The sequence below is a fragment of the Delphinus delphis genome, chromosome 1 (genome assembly GCF_949987515.2).
Source record: "Delphinus delphis chromosome 1, mDelDel1.2, whole genome shotgun sequence".
Taxonomy (NCBI): domain Eukaryota; kingdom Metazoa; phylum Chordata; class Mammalia; order Artiodactyla; family Delphinidae; genus Delphinus; species Delphinus delphis.
In genome coordinates, this window is record NC_082683.1 from 135,124,473 (window position 1) to 135,141,605 (window position 17,133).

The 17,133-nt window shown below is 37.0% G+C and overlaps 1 protein-coding gene across 5 annotated transcripts in view; it reads left to right on the forward strand.

Annotated features, from left to right (window-relative positions):
- CEP350 (centrosomal protein 350) overlaps nt 1–17,133 on the forward strand; it is a 139,219-nt gene that overhangs the window by 84,691 nt on the left and 37,395 nt on the right. For all 5 annotated transcript variants that reach the window (XM_060034913.1, XM_060034929.1, XM_060034944.1 and 2 more), the window contains one exon: nt 15,327–15,538. In XM_060034913.1, the coding sequence (XP_059890896.1) occupies nt 15,327–15,538 (212 nt within the window). The remainder of the gene's footprint in view (nt 1–15,326; nt 15,539–17,133) is intronic.

Genomic DNA, 17,133 nt, shown 5'->3' on the forward strand with positions numbered 1-17,133 from the left:
ACGGAGTGAAAGGAAGAAGCAAAACTCATTATCTTATTGAGAAGAGCAGATGAAAAGGCTATGCACATAGAAAATCCAGCATTTACATGTCAGTTATTAGAATTAGTGAGTTTAGCAAGGTTGTGGATATAAAATCCATAAACAAAACTCAATTGCATGTCTGTAGATAAGCAGAAATTGGTTAGAAAAATCTAATTATTAAAAGATGCCATTTATAAATTTAACCATAAGTATTGAAGATCTTTACGGAGAAAAATTTATAATTTTATTAGGAGACCAAATTTTTTATTAGGAGACTAATTTTATTAGAGAAGACCAAAATAAATAGAACTTTACCATATTCACAGATAGCTTCAGTGTCATAAAGATGTTAATTCTCTCTGAACTTATTGGTAGGTTCAAGACAATTTAAATCAGAAACCTGGCAAGATTTCTTCGTAGGGTTTGACAGGCTTATTTTAAAATTTATATGAGGGCTTCCCTGGTGGTACAGTGATTAAGAATCCGCCTGCCAGTGTAAGGAACACGGGTTCGAGCCCTGGTCCGGGAAGATCCCACATGCCTGCAGCAGCTAAGCCCGTGAGCCACAACTCCTGAAGCCCACGCACCGCAACCAAGAGTAGCATCCACTCACTGCAACTAGAGAAAGCCCGTGCGCAGAAACGAAGGCTCGATGCAGCCAAAAATAAATCAATAAGTAAATTTATTAAAATAAATAAAAATAAAATAAAATTTATATGAAAGAGCAAAGGACCAAAAAGCAGAGACATTCCTAAAGAAGAACCACAAAATGCAGGAACTTACCAGTTTCAACACCTCTAAGAGTATAATAATTAAGACAATATGATATTTGTTATCAGAGACAAATAGATTATGAAACAAATAGCTCAAAAAAGATCTGTGCATATATGGAAAGTTGACTTCTGACACAGGTAACTTAGGAGACTAGTGAATAAAGGAGGGACTCTCCAATAAATTTTGTGCGAGGTAAAAATAAAGTTGGGTCCCTACATGACAGTATAAAAAGATCGATCTCAAGGAGGGAGAAAGGTGTAAATGTGAAATTTAAACTATAAAACTTTTAGAGACAATATAAGAGAATATCTCTATGACATCAGGGGGAGGGAAAGATTTCTTTAACGTTATGCAAGACAAAAATCATAAAGGGAAAGATTGATAAATTTCACTTTAATTAAGAATTTCTGTTCATTAATACATATAAAGAAAGTAAAACAGAATAAGATATTTGCAATACATATGAGTGACAAAGGAATAGTATAAGAATATGTAAGCAACTGCTATGAATCAATAATAAAATGACAACCACATTAAAAAAAACAGGCAAAAGAGCAAATGGTTCACAAATAAGAAACTCCAGTCAGTAAACATATGAAAAGGTGTTCAACTTCATTAGTAATCAGAGCATAAAAACCATAAAGACATACCATTGCATGCCTGTGTTCACTTCCTAGGGCTGCCATAACAAATTACCACAAATTTGGTGGCTTAAAACTTTTTTTTATTCTCTCGCTTCTGGAGGCCAGAAGTACAAAATCAAGGCTTTGGCAGGACTGTGTGCTCCCTCTGAAGGGTCAAGAAGACAGTTCTTTCCTTCCTTCTTCCAGCTTCTGGTGGTATGCTGTAGGCATTCCTCGTGTCTGCTTAACTAAGTCTCACACAGTCTTCTCTTACATGTCTGTCCTTCTCTTTTGTCTCACAAGGAAACCTGTCATTGAATTTAGGGCCTACCCAGATAATCCAGGATGATCTCATCCTGAGATCCTTAACTTAATTACATCCGCAGACCTTTTTTCCAAATAAGATTATATTCACAGGTTTTGGGGGTTGAGACATGGACACATCTTTTGGGGAGCCATCATTCACCCCATTTAAAAAAATCCATCAAACCTGTTGGTATGTAGGTGGAACAAAGAACTGCTGGTATGAGTGTTAATTGTTAAACCTAGTTTGAAAAACAGGTTGAAAGGCGAGGCATTAAAAATAATCAATAAAATGATAAAAATAATAAAGCCAGGTACACATGTCCTACAGTTCAGCAATTCCATTGCCAAGTATAAATCCTAGAGCAATGGTTCTTAAAGTATGGTCCATGGTCTCTGAGATCCTTTCAGAAGGTCTGAATAATACTGACATATTGTTTGCCTTTTTCACTGTGTCAGCATTACACTGGTAGTATAAAAATAATGGTGGGTAAAATTGCTGATGCCTTAATATGAATCAAGGCAGTGGCACCAAATCATATAATAGTCATTGAATTCTTCACCACCCTGTACTCACCATAAAAACATGCCATTCTTACATTTTATGTAATTTTAATTTAAATATTTAGATAATTTAAATATTAATTTATTGAATCTCAATTTTGAGTACATATCTTTTTAATATTCTATGTGACGAATGGGAAATATTCATAAAGCACTTGTGTTTGCCAAAGCATGATGGTTATCCTGAAGAAAAGCACTTACTACAGTTGTTTGGTTTGCAAGCTGAACTAGCAATTTTTTCATGTAGTACCATTTTTACTTAAATGACTAACAAAATATGGTTATTCAGACTTGAGTATTTGCAAACAATGTTTCAGAAACACATGAAGCAACTCTGACTCTTTAAGAAAAACAACTGATAGTGTTTATTGTCGGTAATAAAATGTAAACTTTCAAGTGAAGATTTAAGGCTTTTAGAAATGCTGTTTCCCCTACTGTGAGCTTGACAGCTTTCCAATACTTTAAAGACTTTCCTGGTATGAGTAATGATATCAAAGTCATCTTTTCATATTGTGTGATAAAATGTGCCAATATTTGAAAAGATCTTCCTAACTCAGTGAATCAATATTTTCCAAATGTCCCGTGATGATTAGAAAATCAAGTATGGATAAAAGATCCATTTAAAGTGCAAGATAGGGGTGGAGGGAGACACTAGAGGGAGGAGATATGGGGAGATATAGATATATATAGATATATATATATCTCTGATCACTTTGTTATAAAGCAGAAACTAACACACCATTGTAAAGCAATTATACTCCAATAAAGATGTTAAAAAAAAATAAATAAATTGCAAGACAGGCCAATGGATTTTAATGGAACAGATTATGAAAAGTTCACAGATATGGTTTCAGATTCCACATTACAGCTTAACATTTAAGAAACTACCAATTGTCCACTTTTGGTGTGGCATTAAAAAAGGATATCCACAATTACCTGTAAATACTGTTAAAATACTTTTCCCTTTTCTAATTATGTATCATTTGTGTGAGGCCAGATTTTCTGCATATACTTCAGCCAAATCAACATATAGCCACAGATTGCATACAGAAACAGATATGAGAATCTGTCTTCTGTTAAGCTAGCCATTAAAGTTTTTAATTTAATGTAAAATAGTTTCTCTCCTTTCAACTAAACTTTTTTAAAAATGTAGCTATTTTGAATTTTAGAAAATGTCGTTTGTAACATAGGTTTTTTACTGTTATTTTTAAATAAATTAATAAATATTTTCCATTTTAATTTCTATTGTAAATATTGATAGATATAACTGTATCTATAACCATATAAACTAAAGCTTTTGGGGGTCTTCAGTACTTTTTCAGAGTGTAAAGTGTTCACTGAGGCCAAAATGTATGAGGACTGCTGTCTTACAGCAGTGTTTTTCGAGTTGTGGGTTGCCCCATTTGCGATGTATGAAATCCATTTAGTGGATTGAAATCCATTTAGTCAGCATTGTTTAAAGTTGAAATAAAATAGAAAATATCATTATGTCACACATAGGTTAAATATATTATGATTAAGGTAAAAAATCTGAAAGCCACTGCTGTAGAGAACTTTTTTTTTTTTTTCGGTACGCGGGCCTCTCACTGTTGTGGCCTCTCCCGTTGCGGAGCACAGGCTCCGGAAGTGCAGGCTCAGCGGCCATGGCTCACGGGCCCAGCCGCTCCGCGGCATGTGGGATCCTCCCGGACTGGGGCACGAACCCATGTCCCCTGCATCAGCAGGCAGACTCCCAACCACTGCGCCACCAGGGATGCCCTGCTGTAGAGAACTTTTACATAGATAGATAATAGATTGATATAAATATATCTATCTGTACTTATATATATATATAAGTATACATATAGAGAGAGATATACATATAGATATGTATACATATTTATACTAGGAGATATATATGACATTGTTCGTAGCAGCAGTATTTGAAATAGCAGGGAAAAAAGGAAACCACCCACATCAGTAGGAGAATGGATAAATAAATTGTGGTGTATTTACATATTATATCATGCTCAGTAAAGAAGAAAAAATTACAGCTAAACAAATCAACATACAAGAATCTTAGAACAAATCACAGAGGACTGCAAGCAGTTTGATTTCTTTTATAGAAAATTCAAAGCAAACAAAACTAAGTGATATATTATTTAGCTATACATACCAAGTGGTACATAAAGAAAACCAATGATGCAATAAATATAGTTCATCTGTAGTGTTCCTTTTTTCTTCAGTTTATTCAGCAGAGGCTGACTTCTGTGTCAACTTCCACATCCTCATTCTGTAGCGTCAAATTCTGCTGCAGACTACTCCTTCTTGAAAGGAAATTTAACAGGACCGAGAAAAGAGATTCAGTGTCTCAGGTTTCATCATGGGCTGTAACAGAAGTAGAAAACATTTTTGACTATGCCTGGAAGGCAAATTAAGACTAGTTGTTGTTGTTCAAGCCTCCATTTGTCAGGAACTGTTGGCCTGTGTAATCATAGAAAGTGTTACTGGGTAAATGTGATAAAACGAAGGCAATTTTAATCTCATCAAATATGGTTTAGGAATAGTGTATTTAATGAGCTAAAATGACATAAATAAAAGAAAAATTAAGAAAAAGAAGAAAATACATTATAATGAAATGACAGTGTACCCCTCAGGGCACATTGTTGCAATAGCTGAAGCTGACTAAGATCAAGCAGAAAAGTAACTTACTAAAGGCTGTGTATTTTATGGCTCATAGAATTTTTGAGATGACTGGAGAGCCAGCTCCACACCGAGCTTCTAGGAGCAGTGCTAAAACCACACCACAGAACTGGCCTGCTGAGAAAACTGCTCTAGCAGCTACTCAGCAGAGCCCTGAAGGAAACTGCTGTTTTGGTGTTCCCTCTTTGCCTGGCAAAGAATAAAGCCACGCTTTCTTTTTCCGCCAAAAAAAAAAAGAAAACTGCTATTTTGTATCATTTCCCCACTCATGCCACTTCTGCACCAGGGACTCAATTTTGCAACCACTGAGAAATCCACTGTCACTACCAAAAGCCACCTAAATTAGAGTCCACATGGAGCCGCCTTCTTCAGGATACTCAATTTTAAAATGAAATCTTCTACAGGGACATCAGATTGGAGACACCAGATTTCAATGCCTAAGTTCCAATGCCCAGCAAGGAAGGCTGGAAATTTCATTTTCTGGGTTCTGTCTTGGGTGACAAGAACTCATGTGGCAGGAAATTTATCAAATATCAGTGAGGGATTAAAAATAAGCTTGGGCTCCAAGAAACATGACATGTCCATTGTTAAGGAGTTTATTTAAGCCATATACCTTTCTTTCATAAAGCATTATAAAATATTGTTCAGGAAAGAACTCTGAGACTTTTTTCCAAAGCCTGATTTTTTTCAATGGCTACTAAACACTTGAAATTTGTCTAGTAGAACTAAGAAACTGAATTTATTTAATTTTAATATTTAAGTAGCAACATGAGGCTGATGGCTACCATATTGGACAACACCTGCAGATTATACATTTTAAAAAGTTTTGGTGTTTCTTCCATTTCGTTTTATGTCACATTATATAGGGTATATTTTAAAAGAAGTGCTGAAGATTGACTGCTATAGTCCATATTTTTTAAAAAGCGTACAAATGTTGCTAGACTCCTACTGACATGTAACTCTGTCTTCAGCAGTCAGGGATACAGTGAAATATTACCTCACATCTCTTAGGATGGCTGTTATCAAAAAAGACAGAAGAAAAAAATGTTGATGAGGATTTGGAGAAATTGGAACCCTTGTGCAGTGCTGGTGGGAATGTAAAATAGTTGTAACTGCTATGGAAATAGTAAAGCAGTGCCTCAAAAAATTAAGAATAGAATTACTATATGATTTAGAATTTCCACTTCTGGGTATATACCAAAAAGAATTGAAAACAAGTTCTCAAAGAGATATTTGTACACCCATGTTTATAGCAGTATTATTCACAATAGCCTAAAGATGAAAACCCAAGTTTCTAGGAACAGATGAGTGGATAAACAAAACGTGGTATATACATACAGTAGAATATTATTTAGCCTTAAAAAGGAAGGAAATTCTGAAACATGTACTAACATGGATGAACTTTGAAGACATGTTAAGTGAAGTAAGCCAATCATAAAAGGGCAAATATTGTATGATTCCACTTATATGAGGTACCTGAGTACAAATTCATGGAGACAGAAAGTAGAATGGTTGATGCTGGGGTTAAGGAGAGAAGAGAATGGGGAGTTATTATTTAATGAGTACAGAGATTCAGTTTGGGAAGGTGAAAAAGTTCTGGAGATGGACGGAAGTGATGGTCACACAACCACAACAGTGTGAATGTACTTAATGCCACTGAACTGTATACTTAAAAGTGATCCAGGGACTTCCCTGGGGGCACAGTGGTTAAGAATTCACCTACCAGTACAGGGGACATGAGTTCGACCCCTGGTCGTGGAAGATCCCACATGCCGTGGGGCAGCTAAGCCCATGTGCCACAACTACTGAGCCTGTGCTCTAGAGCCCGCGCACTGCGACTACTGAAGCCCGCGCGCACACTAGGGCCTGCGTGCCGCAACTACTGAACCCACATGCTGCAACTACTGAAGCCTGTGCATCTAGAGCCCGTGCTCTGCAACAAGAGAAACGACCACAATGAGAAGCCCATGTGCCGCAACTAGAGAAAGCCTGTGCACAGCAATGAAGATTCAATGCAGCCCCCCGCAAAAAAAAAAAAAAAAAAAAAAAAAAAGGGCTCCAGATGGTCAATTTTATGTATATGTATTTTACCACAATTTTTTTTTTTTTTTTTTTTTGGCTGCGTGGCTTGTGGGGATCTTAGTTCCCCAACCAGGTATTGAACCTGGGCCCACAGCAGTTAAAGCACCAAGTCCTAACCATTGGACCACCAGGGAAATCCCTTTTTTTTTTTTTAACCACAATTTTAAAAGAATAAATTTTTCAAAAGTCAGGAAGTATAGGAAGAGGTCTGGAAAGACACACACCAATCATACCTGACTGCCAGTGGTTTACTTTGAGGTGTGGAAATTGGACAGCTGAAAGTGGTTGGAGAGGATCATGTGAAATAATCACTTTACGTCCTTCTATACCGTTTGAAGTTTTGTTTTGTTGGGTTTTTTCAACTACATTCATGTACTACTTTTATAATTTCAAAAATAAGGTCAAGGGCCAAAAATGAAGATTTCCAAAATGAATTCTTCCGCAAAGACATCAGATTGGAGAAGCTTCTTCAGTGGTTCTCTCTCAGGAGGTGGTGGTACATTCATTTTCTTCTTTATACAACTTTTATACTGTCTGAACTTTTAAAATCAGTGTATGTTACTTACTGAATAAAAATAAAATATGTTAAGGGGTATAAAGCAGGAATGTAGAGGATTCTTCTCTTCCCTACTACCTAAAATCATTTTTTAAGCCGTTTAAAATTTTACCCACATTCTATCTTGGAGTAGATGAATATCCTTGAGGATTTTAAAAATTCCTTCCTTATTTATTCAACCATTCTGATTATACTACTCATTCACAATGTAAAAATGTATCATTTTTTAATAGATCTTTATTGGAGTATAATTGCTTCACAATACTGTGCTAGTTTCTGTTGCACAACAAAGCAAATCAGCCATATGCATACACATGTCCCTTCCCTCTTGAGCCTCCCTACCCCCTTCCCTATCCCACCCCCTAGGTCATTACAAAGCACCAAGCTGATCTCCCTGTGCTATGCGGCTGCTTCCTACCAGCCAGCTCTTTTACATTCGGTAGTGTATGTATGTCAGTGCTACTTTCACTTTGGCCCAGTTTCACCTCCCAACCCATGTCCTCAAGTCCATTTTCTACCTCTGCCTCTTTATTCCTGCCCTGCAGCTAGGTTCATTAGTTCCTTGTTTTGTTTTGTTTTTAGATTCCATATATATGCATTTGCATACGGTATTTGTTTTTCTCTTTCTGACTTACTTCATTCTGTATGACAGACTCTAGGTCCATCCACCTGACTACAAATAACTCAATTTCATTTCTTTTTATGGCTGAGTAATATTCCATTGTATATATGTGCCACATCTTCTTTATCCATTCATCTGTCGATGGACCTTTAGGTTGGTTCCATGTCCTGGCTATTGTAAATAGTGCTGCAGTGAACATTGTGGTACATGTCTCTTTTTTAATTATGGTTTTCTCAGGGTGTATACCCAGTGGTAGGATTGCTGGGTCGTATGGTAGTTCTATTTTTAGTTTTTTAAGGAACCTCCATACTGTTTTCCATAGTGGTTGTATCAATTTACATTCCCACCAACAGTGCAGGAGGGTTCCCTTTTCACCACACCCTTTCCAACATTTATTGTTTCTAGATTTTTTGATGATGGCCATTCTAACTGGTGTGAGGTGATACCTCATTGTAGTTTTGATTTGCATTTCTCTAATAATTAGTGATGTTGAGCATCTTTTCATGTGCCTCTTGGCCATCTGTATGTCTTCCTTGGTGAAATGTCTATTTAGGTCTTCTGCCCTTTTTTTTAAGAAATGAATGTTTCATTAATTTTCAGACTTTTTAAAATATAAATTTATTTATTTATTTATTCATTTTTAACTGTGTTGGGTCTTCATTTTTGCACGAGGGCTTTCTCTAGTTGTGGCGAGCGGGGGCCACTCTTCATCACAGTGCGTGGGCCTCTCACTATCGCGGCCTCTCTTGTTGCGGAGCACAGGCTCCAGATGCGCAGGCTCAGTAGCTGTGGCTCATGGGTGCAGTTGCTCCGCGGCATGTGGGATCTTCCCAGACCAGGGCTCGAACCCGTGTCCCCTGCATTGGCAGGCAGATTCTCAACCACTGCACCACCAGGGATGCCCCTTCTGCCCATTTTTTTTTTTTTTTTTTGCCTTATGCGGGCCTTTCACTGTTGTGGCGTCTCCCGCTGCGGAGCACAGGCTCCGGACGCGCAGGCTCAGCAGCCATGGCTCATGGGCCCACCCGCTCCGCAGCATGTGGGATCTTCCCGGACTGGGGCATGAACCCATGTCCCCTGCATCGGCAGGCGGACTCCCAACCACTGCGCCACCAGGGAAGCCCTTTCTGCCCATTTTTTAACTGGATTGTTTGTTTTTTTGATATTGAGCTCCATGAGCTGTTTGTATATTTTGGAGATTAATCCTTTGTCTGTTGTTTCATTTGCAAAATTTTCTCCCATTCTGAGGGTTGTCTTTTTGTCTTGTTTATGGTTTCCTTTGCTGTGCAAAAGCTTTTAAGTTTAAGTGCCATTTGTTTATTTTTGTTTTTATTTCCGTTACTCTAGGAGGTGGGTCAAAAAAGATCTTGTTGTGATTTATGTCAAAGAGTGTTTTTCCTATGTTTTTCTTTAAGAGTTTTATAGTGTCTGGTATTACATTGAAGTCTTTAATCCATTTGGAGTTTATTTTTGTGCATGGTGTTAGGTAGTGTTTTCATTTCATTCTTTTACCTGTAGCTGTCCAGTTCTCCCAGCACCACTTATTGAAGAGGCTGTCTTTTCTCCGTTGTATGTTCTTGCCTCCTTTGTCGTAAATTAGGTGCCCATAAGTGCGTGGGTTTATCTCTGGGCATTCTATCCTGTACCATTGATTATTTCTGTTTTTGTGCCAGTACCATACTGTCTTGATTACTGTAGCTTTGTGGTATAGTTTGAAGTTGGGGAGCCTTATGCCTCCAGCTCCATTTTTCTTTCTCAAGATTGCTTTGGCTATTCAGAGTCTTTTGTATTTCCATGCGAATTGTAAAATTTTTTTGTTCTAATTCTGTGAAGAATGCCATTGGTAGTTTGATAGAGATTGCACTGCATCTGTAGATTGCTTTGGGTAGTATAGTCATTTTCACATTATTGATTCTTCCAATACAAGAACATGGTATATTTCTCCATCTGTTTATGTCATCTTTGATTTCTTTCATCAGTGTTTTATAGTTTTCTGAGTACAGGTCTTTTGCCTCCTTAGGCAGGTTTATTCCTAGGTATTTTATTCTTTTTGTTGCAGTGGCAAATGGGAGTGTTTCCTTAATTTCTCTTTCTGATTTTCCGTTGTTGGTGATAAGAATGCCAGATATTTCCGTGCATTAATTTTGTGTCCTACAACCTTACCAAATTCATTGATTAGTTCTAGTAGTTTTCTGGTGGCATCTTTAGGATTTTCTACATATAGTATTATGTCATCGTCAGACAGTGACAGTTTTACTTCTTCTTTTCCAATTTGTATTCCTTTTATTTCTTTTTCTTCTCTGATTGCTATGGGTAGGACTTCCAAAACTATGTTGAATAAGAATGGCGAGCGTGGTCATCCTTGTCTTGTTCCTGATCTTAGTGGAAATGCTTTCAGTTTTTCACTATTGAGTATGATGTTTGCTGTGGATTTGTCATATATGGCCTTTTTTATGTTGAGGTAGGTTCCTTCTATGCCCATTTTCTGGTGAGTTTTTATCATAAATGAGTGTTGAATTTTGTCACAAGCTTTTTCTGCATCTATTGAGATGATCATATGGTTTTTATTCCTTAATTTGGTAATGTGGTGTATCACATTGATTGATTTGTGTATATTGAAGAATCCTTGCATCCCTGGGATAAATCCCACTTGATCATGGTGTATGATCCTTTTAATGTGCTGTTGGATTCTGTTTGCTAGTATTTTGTTCAGGATTTTTGCATCTATGTTCATCAGTGATATTGAATTTTCTTTTCTTGTGATATCTTTTTCTGGTTTTGGTATCAGGGTGGTTGTGGCTTCGTAGAATGAATTTGGGAGTGTTTCTCCCTCTGCAATTTTTTGGAAGAGTTTGAGAAGGATCAGTGTTAGCTGTTCTCTAAATGTTTGATAGAATTCGCCTGTGAAGCCATCTGGTCCTGGACTTTTGTTTGCTGGAAGACTTTTAATTATGGTTTCAATTTCATTACTTGTGATAGGTCTGTTTATATTTTCCAGTTCTTCCTGGTTCAGTCTAGGAAAATTGTACCTTTCCAAGAATTTGTCCATTTCTTCATGGTTCTCCATTTCATTGGCATATAGTTGTCTGGAGTAGTCTCTTATAATCCTTTGTATTTCTGCAGTGTCAGTTGTGATTTCTCCTTTTTCATTTCTAATTTTATTGATTTACATCCTCTCCCTTTCTTTCTTGATGAGGCTGGCTAAGGGTTTATCAATTTTGTTTATCTTCTTAAAGAACCAACTTTTAGTTTTATTGATCTTTGCTCTTGTTTTCTTCGTTTGTGTTTCATTTATTTCTGCTCTGATCTTTATGAATCTCTTTCTTTCTACTGACTTTGGGTTTTCTTTGTTTTTCTTTCTCTAGTTGTTTTAAGTGTAGGGTTAGATTGTTTATTTGAGATATTTGTTTCTTGAGGTGAGATTGTATTGCTATAAACTTCCCTCTTAGAACTGCTTTTGCTGTGTCCCATAGGTTTTGGGTCGTCATGTTTTCATTGTCATTTGTTTCTATGTATTTTTTAATTTCTTCTTTGATTTCTTCAGTGATCTCTTGGTTATTTAGTAGCACACTATTTAGCCTCCATGTATTTGTGTTTTTTACAGTATTTTTCCTGTAATTGATTTCCAACCTCATAGCATTGCGGTCAGAAAAGATGCTTGATACGATTTCAGTTTTCTTAAATTTTCCGAGGCTTGATTTGTGACCCAAGATGTGATCTATCCTGGAGAATGTTCCGTGTGCACTTGAGAAGAAAGTGTATTCTGCCACTTTGGGGTGGAATGTTCTATAAATATCAGTTAGATCTATCTGGTCTGTTGTGTCATTTAAAGTGTGTGTTTCCTTATCTATTTTCTATTTGGATGATCTGTCCATTGGTGTAAGCAGGGTGTTAAAGTCCCCTACTATTATTGTGTTACTGTCAATTTCTCCTTTCATGGTTGTTAGCATTTGCCTTATTTATTGAGCTGCTCCTATGTTGGGTGCATAAACATTTATAATTATTATATCTTCTTCTTGGATTGATCCTTTGATCATGAAGTAGTGTCTCTCCTTATCTCTTGTAGCAGTCTTTATTTTAAAGTCTACTTTATCTCATACAAGTATTGCTACTCCAGCTTTCTTTTGATTTCCATTTGCATGGAATATCTTTTTCCATCCCTCCACTTTCAGTCTGTATGTGTCCCTAGGTCTGAAGTGGGTCTCTTGTAGACAGCATATATATGGCTCTTATTGTTTTGTATCCATTCAGCCAGTCTGTATCTTTTAGTTGGGGCATTTAATCCATTTACATTCCAGGTTATTATCGATATGTATGTTCCTATTACCATTTTCTTCATTGTTTTGGGTTTGCTTTTGTGGGTCTTTTTCTTCTCTTGTGTTTCCCACTTAGAGAGGTTTCTTTAGCATTTGTTGTAAAGCTGGTTTGGTGGTGCTGAATTCTCTTAGCTTTTGCTTGTCTGAAAAGCTTTTGATTTCTCCATCGAATCTGAATGGGATCCTTGCTGGGTAGAGTAATTTTGGTTGTAGGTTTTTCTTTCATCACTTTAAGTATGTCCTGCCACTCCCTTCTGGCCTGCAGAGTTTCTGCTGAAAAATCAGCTGATAACCTTATGGGGATTCCTTTGTATGTTATTTTTTGTTTTTCCCTCACTGCTTTTAATATTTTTTCTTTGAATTTAATTTTTGTTAGTTTGATTAATATGTGTCTTGGTGTGTTTTTCCTAGGGTTTATCCTGAATGGTACTCTCTGTGCTTCCTGGACTTGAGTGACTATTTCCTTTCCCATGTTAGGGAAGTTTTCAACTATAATCTCTTCAAATATTTTCTTTTTCTCTTCTTCTTCTGGGAACCCTATAATTCGAATGTTGATGCATTTAGTATTGTCCCAGATATCTCTGAGATTGTCTTCAATTCTTTTCATTCTTTTTTCTTTCTTCTGCTTCCTGGCAGTTATTTCCACCATTTTTTCTTCCAGCTCACTTATTCATTCTTCTGCCTCAGTTATTCTGTTATTGATTCCTTCTAGTGTATTTTTCATTTCAGTTATTGTGTTGTTCACCTCTGTTTGTTCTTTAGTTCTTCTAGATCTTTGTTAAACATTTCTTGTATTTTCTCAATCCGTGCCTCCATTCTGATTCTGGATCATCTTTACTGTTGTTACTCTGAATTCTTTTTTAGGTAGATTGCCTATTTCCTCTTCATTTATTTGGTTTTGTAGGTTTTTACTTTGCTCCTTCATCTGTGACGTATTTTCTTCCCATCTCCTTTTTTTTTTTTTTTTTTTTAATTTTAATGAGTGGGATTGTGTTCCTGTCTTAATGGTTGTTTGGCCTGAGGCTTCCAACACTGGAGTTTGTAGGCTGTTGGGTAGAGCTGGGTCTTGGTGCTGAGATGAGGAGCTCTGTGAGACCTCACTCCGATGAATATTCCCTAGGGTCTGAGGTTCTCTGTTAGTTCAATGGTTCAGACTCAAATCTCCCACCGCAAGAGCTTTGGCCCAACCCCGGGCTCATGAACCAAGATCCAACAAACCGCCTGGGGCAGCAAAAAAAAAAAAAAGAACAGTAACAAAGTAAAAAATAAAGTTAGACTAGGAAACTAACAGATATGTTAGGAAGAATATAAAAATAAAAATATAGATGAATCAACACCTGGAAGGTATATCAGTACCACAATAGTAAAAAAGAGGAGAGAAAAGAAAAAAGGGTGGAGTAGGGGGGAGGAAGGCCTTGCCTGTGGAGGGCGGGGCCTAAGCAAAGGCGAGGTTTGGGTGGAGGGCGGGGCCAATGCTCAGGACCCACAGGGCTGGAAAAGGCCCTGGGGGCTGTGGCGGTTGGGGCTTAGGCTCAAGGAACAGAAGGGACCCAGGTGTACCCCCCACCCCTGGTCTCAGAGGGCAGGGTACCTCACTGGGAGCGCAGCAGGCTTCCTGGGCTCAAGTGCGTGGGGCACACACCGTCCTGTCCTCTCCTGCTCCTCCAATCTGGGAGGGTGCCTCCCCACTGACTTTCCTGATCTCCCTGCGTTCCCTCCTATGCCCCCAAGGACCTACGTGGCCTGGAGGGGGACTTTGGAGGACAGGGGACAGGCCTGGGAGCTCAACAGGCTCCCTCTGCCCAAGTGGGCGGGGCAATTGCCCTCCAAAAAGACATCTTTTAAAATTTTTAACTGAAATGCTTTTAGGTGTTAGGTCATCCTTGTTTATTGAAGTGAAACATTCTTTGGGATATAGGTATTTCTTTTGCTAAATAAACTTATTTTATGAATTTCAGGCCCGAAGTCTTCAGTGATACTTTTGGAATTGAGTATACCAAATGTTATCAGTATTGACCCAAAGTGTGATATAACCTAATCTTTGTGGGACATTGTATCCATAGTGATAAAGAAGGAAAGCAGTGTACATTCTTAAGGTTAGACAAGTATAATGTCAAGAATTTTATGTTAAGTGTCAAAAGTATTTGTTTTTTTAGAGGAGAGGCCACAATGGACAGGAAATTCCAGAGGCAAGGCAGTGCTACAAATTCTGAAAGTGCTGAGTAAAATTCATAATATATCTCCATCAGTGCATGCAGTTCATTCATTCTTATTGCTGTGCAGCATTTCAGTTTATAAATATACCACAATTTACTTATTTTACTTAGTTTTTGACTATTATAACAATACTACTAGTAACCATGTACATGTTTCCTGCTGCATGTCTACAAGATTTATCTAGGATTTATACCTAGAAGTGGAATTGCTAGATCATAGAGTGTTTTCATCTTTGCCAGATACTCCCAAATTTCTTTCCAAAGTGGTTGGATTGATTCCATTTCTAAATGAATATATGAGTTGTAATTGCTGTGCATCTTTACATTCAGGTTGTCAGTCATTATCATTGCTGATTATATGTTACAGATATCTTCTCTCAGTTTGCAGCAGCCAAAATTCTTAGACTAATGGATATTATAGTAAATGTGACTCACTAAGTGGTGGGATTAAAAATTATATCTAAATGCAACTAATGAAATTATGCTGAAAACAAATGTGAAGTTTAACAGATGAACATGTCCCTTGACCAAGATTGTGTACTTTTTCTTGTTTTCACCCTCTTCTAGAAATAGTGAGTGAAACAGAATCTCCAATACCTTCCTACTCTCATCTACACAGTGAAAGCTCTATTCCAGAAGAATTGGGCAGCCCTGCTGTTGAATATATACCATCTGAATCTATAGTTCAGGAGCAGCCTGGAAGTCCAGATCACAGTATACTTACTGAAGAAATGGTTTTTTCACAAGAACTGGAATCTTCTACCTCGCCTAGTAAACATGTAAGTTAATATATATTTATATCTTAAAGGTTCTTTAGAAAAAAACCTGCCTGAAAGGTATATTATTAACAGTTATATTCTTGCTATTAAAGGACAGCATTGACTATCACCCATACCTGTAACATATACTATATGACATTTGAGTAGAAATAAAGCTTTTCCTTGACTCCTAAAGATTTATAAATATATGAATTTTAGCTTTAGGGGCAGTTATAAAATTATATGCTGTGAAGTTTTTAATATTTAGGGGATAGGAACTTCTAAAGTTTTTAATAAAGATAATATGTGAGACAATACAAGTTCTTATTATAGTCTGTTTTGTCATGTAATAGAAACAATAAGACCTTAAACCACACCAGTGTGGCTTTTCTTTTTTTTTTTTTTTAACATCTTTATAGGAGTATAATTGCTTTACAATGGTGTGTTAGTTTCTGCTTCACAACAAAATGAATCAGTTATATATATATATATATATATATATATATATATATATATGTTCCCATATCTCTTCCCACTTGCGTCTCCCTCCCTCCCACGCTCCCTATCCCACCCCTCTAGGTGGTCACAAAACACTGAGCTGACCTCCCTGTGCTATGCAGCTGCTTCCCACTAGCTATCTCTTTTACATGTGGTAGTGTATATATGTCAGTGCTACTCTCTCACTTCGACCCAGCTTATCCTTCCCCCTCCCCGTGTCCTCAAGTCCATTCTCTACATCTGTGTCTTTATTCCTGTCCTGCCCCTGGGTTCATCAGAACCTTTTTTTTTTTTTTTTAGATTCCATATATATGTGTTAGCGTACGGTATTTGTTTTTCTCTTTCTGACTTACTTCACTCTGTATGACAGACTCTAGGTCCATCCACCTCAATACAAATAGTTCAATTTTGTTTCTTTTTATAGCATAACAATATTAAATATTATAAGTGAACACAAACATTGTTAAAGCCTCTTTGTGTTTAAAAAAAAGAATCCACCTAAATTCAGTGTGTCTTAAAGTCACTTCTATAATAAGAAGTAATATTTATTGAGTGTTTACGTACCAAGTGCCAGGTAGTATGCTGAATGCCTTATGTAGATTATCCTCACAACAATTCTTTAGATTTTAAGCCCCACTCTGAAGCTTAGCAGGCTAAGAAACTTGCCCATAGTCACAGGGATAGGAAGTGGTGATAGCTAGGAATCAAATCAGACATTCTCACTTCCACTTGATATCAAGGTAGAAATTACACCCTTTGTAATAAATAATCTCATTTGGGCAGTCTTCTTATGCTCTTTTTCTTCCCTTCCCGCTTCCATTTCTCCTTCTTTCCTTCCATAAAAGTAGTACATTAGTATATTTAAATTTTTTTTCAGTTTTATTGACATGCAATTGACACACAGCACTGTGTGAGTTAAAGGTGTACAGCATAATAACTTGACATATATATATATATTGTGAAATGATTACCACAATAAGTTTAGTTAATATCCATCACCTCATATAGTTACAAAAAGTTTTTTTCCTTGTGATGAGAACTTTTAGGATCTACTCTTTTAGCACCTTTCAAATATACCATATAGCAGTGTTAACTATAGTCATCATGTTGTACATTAC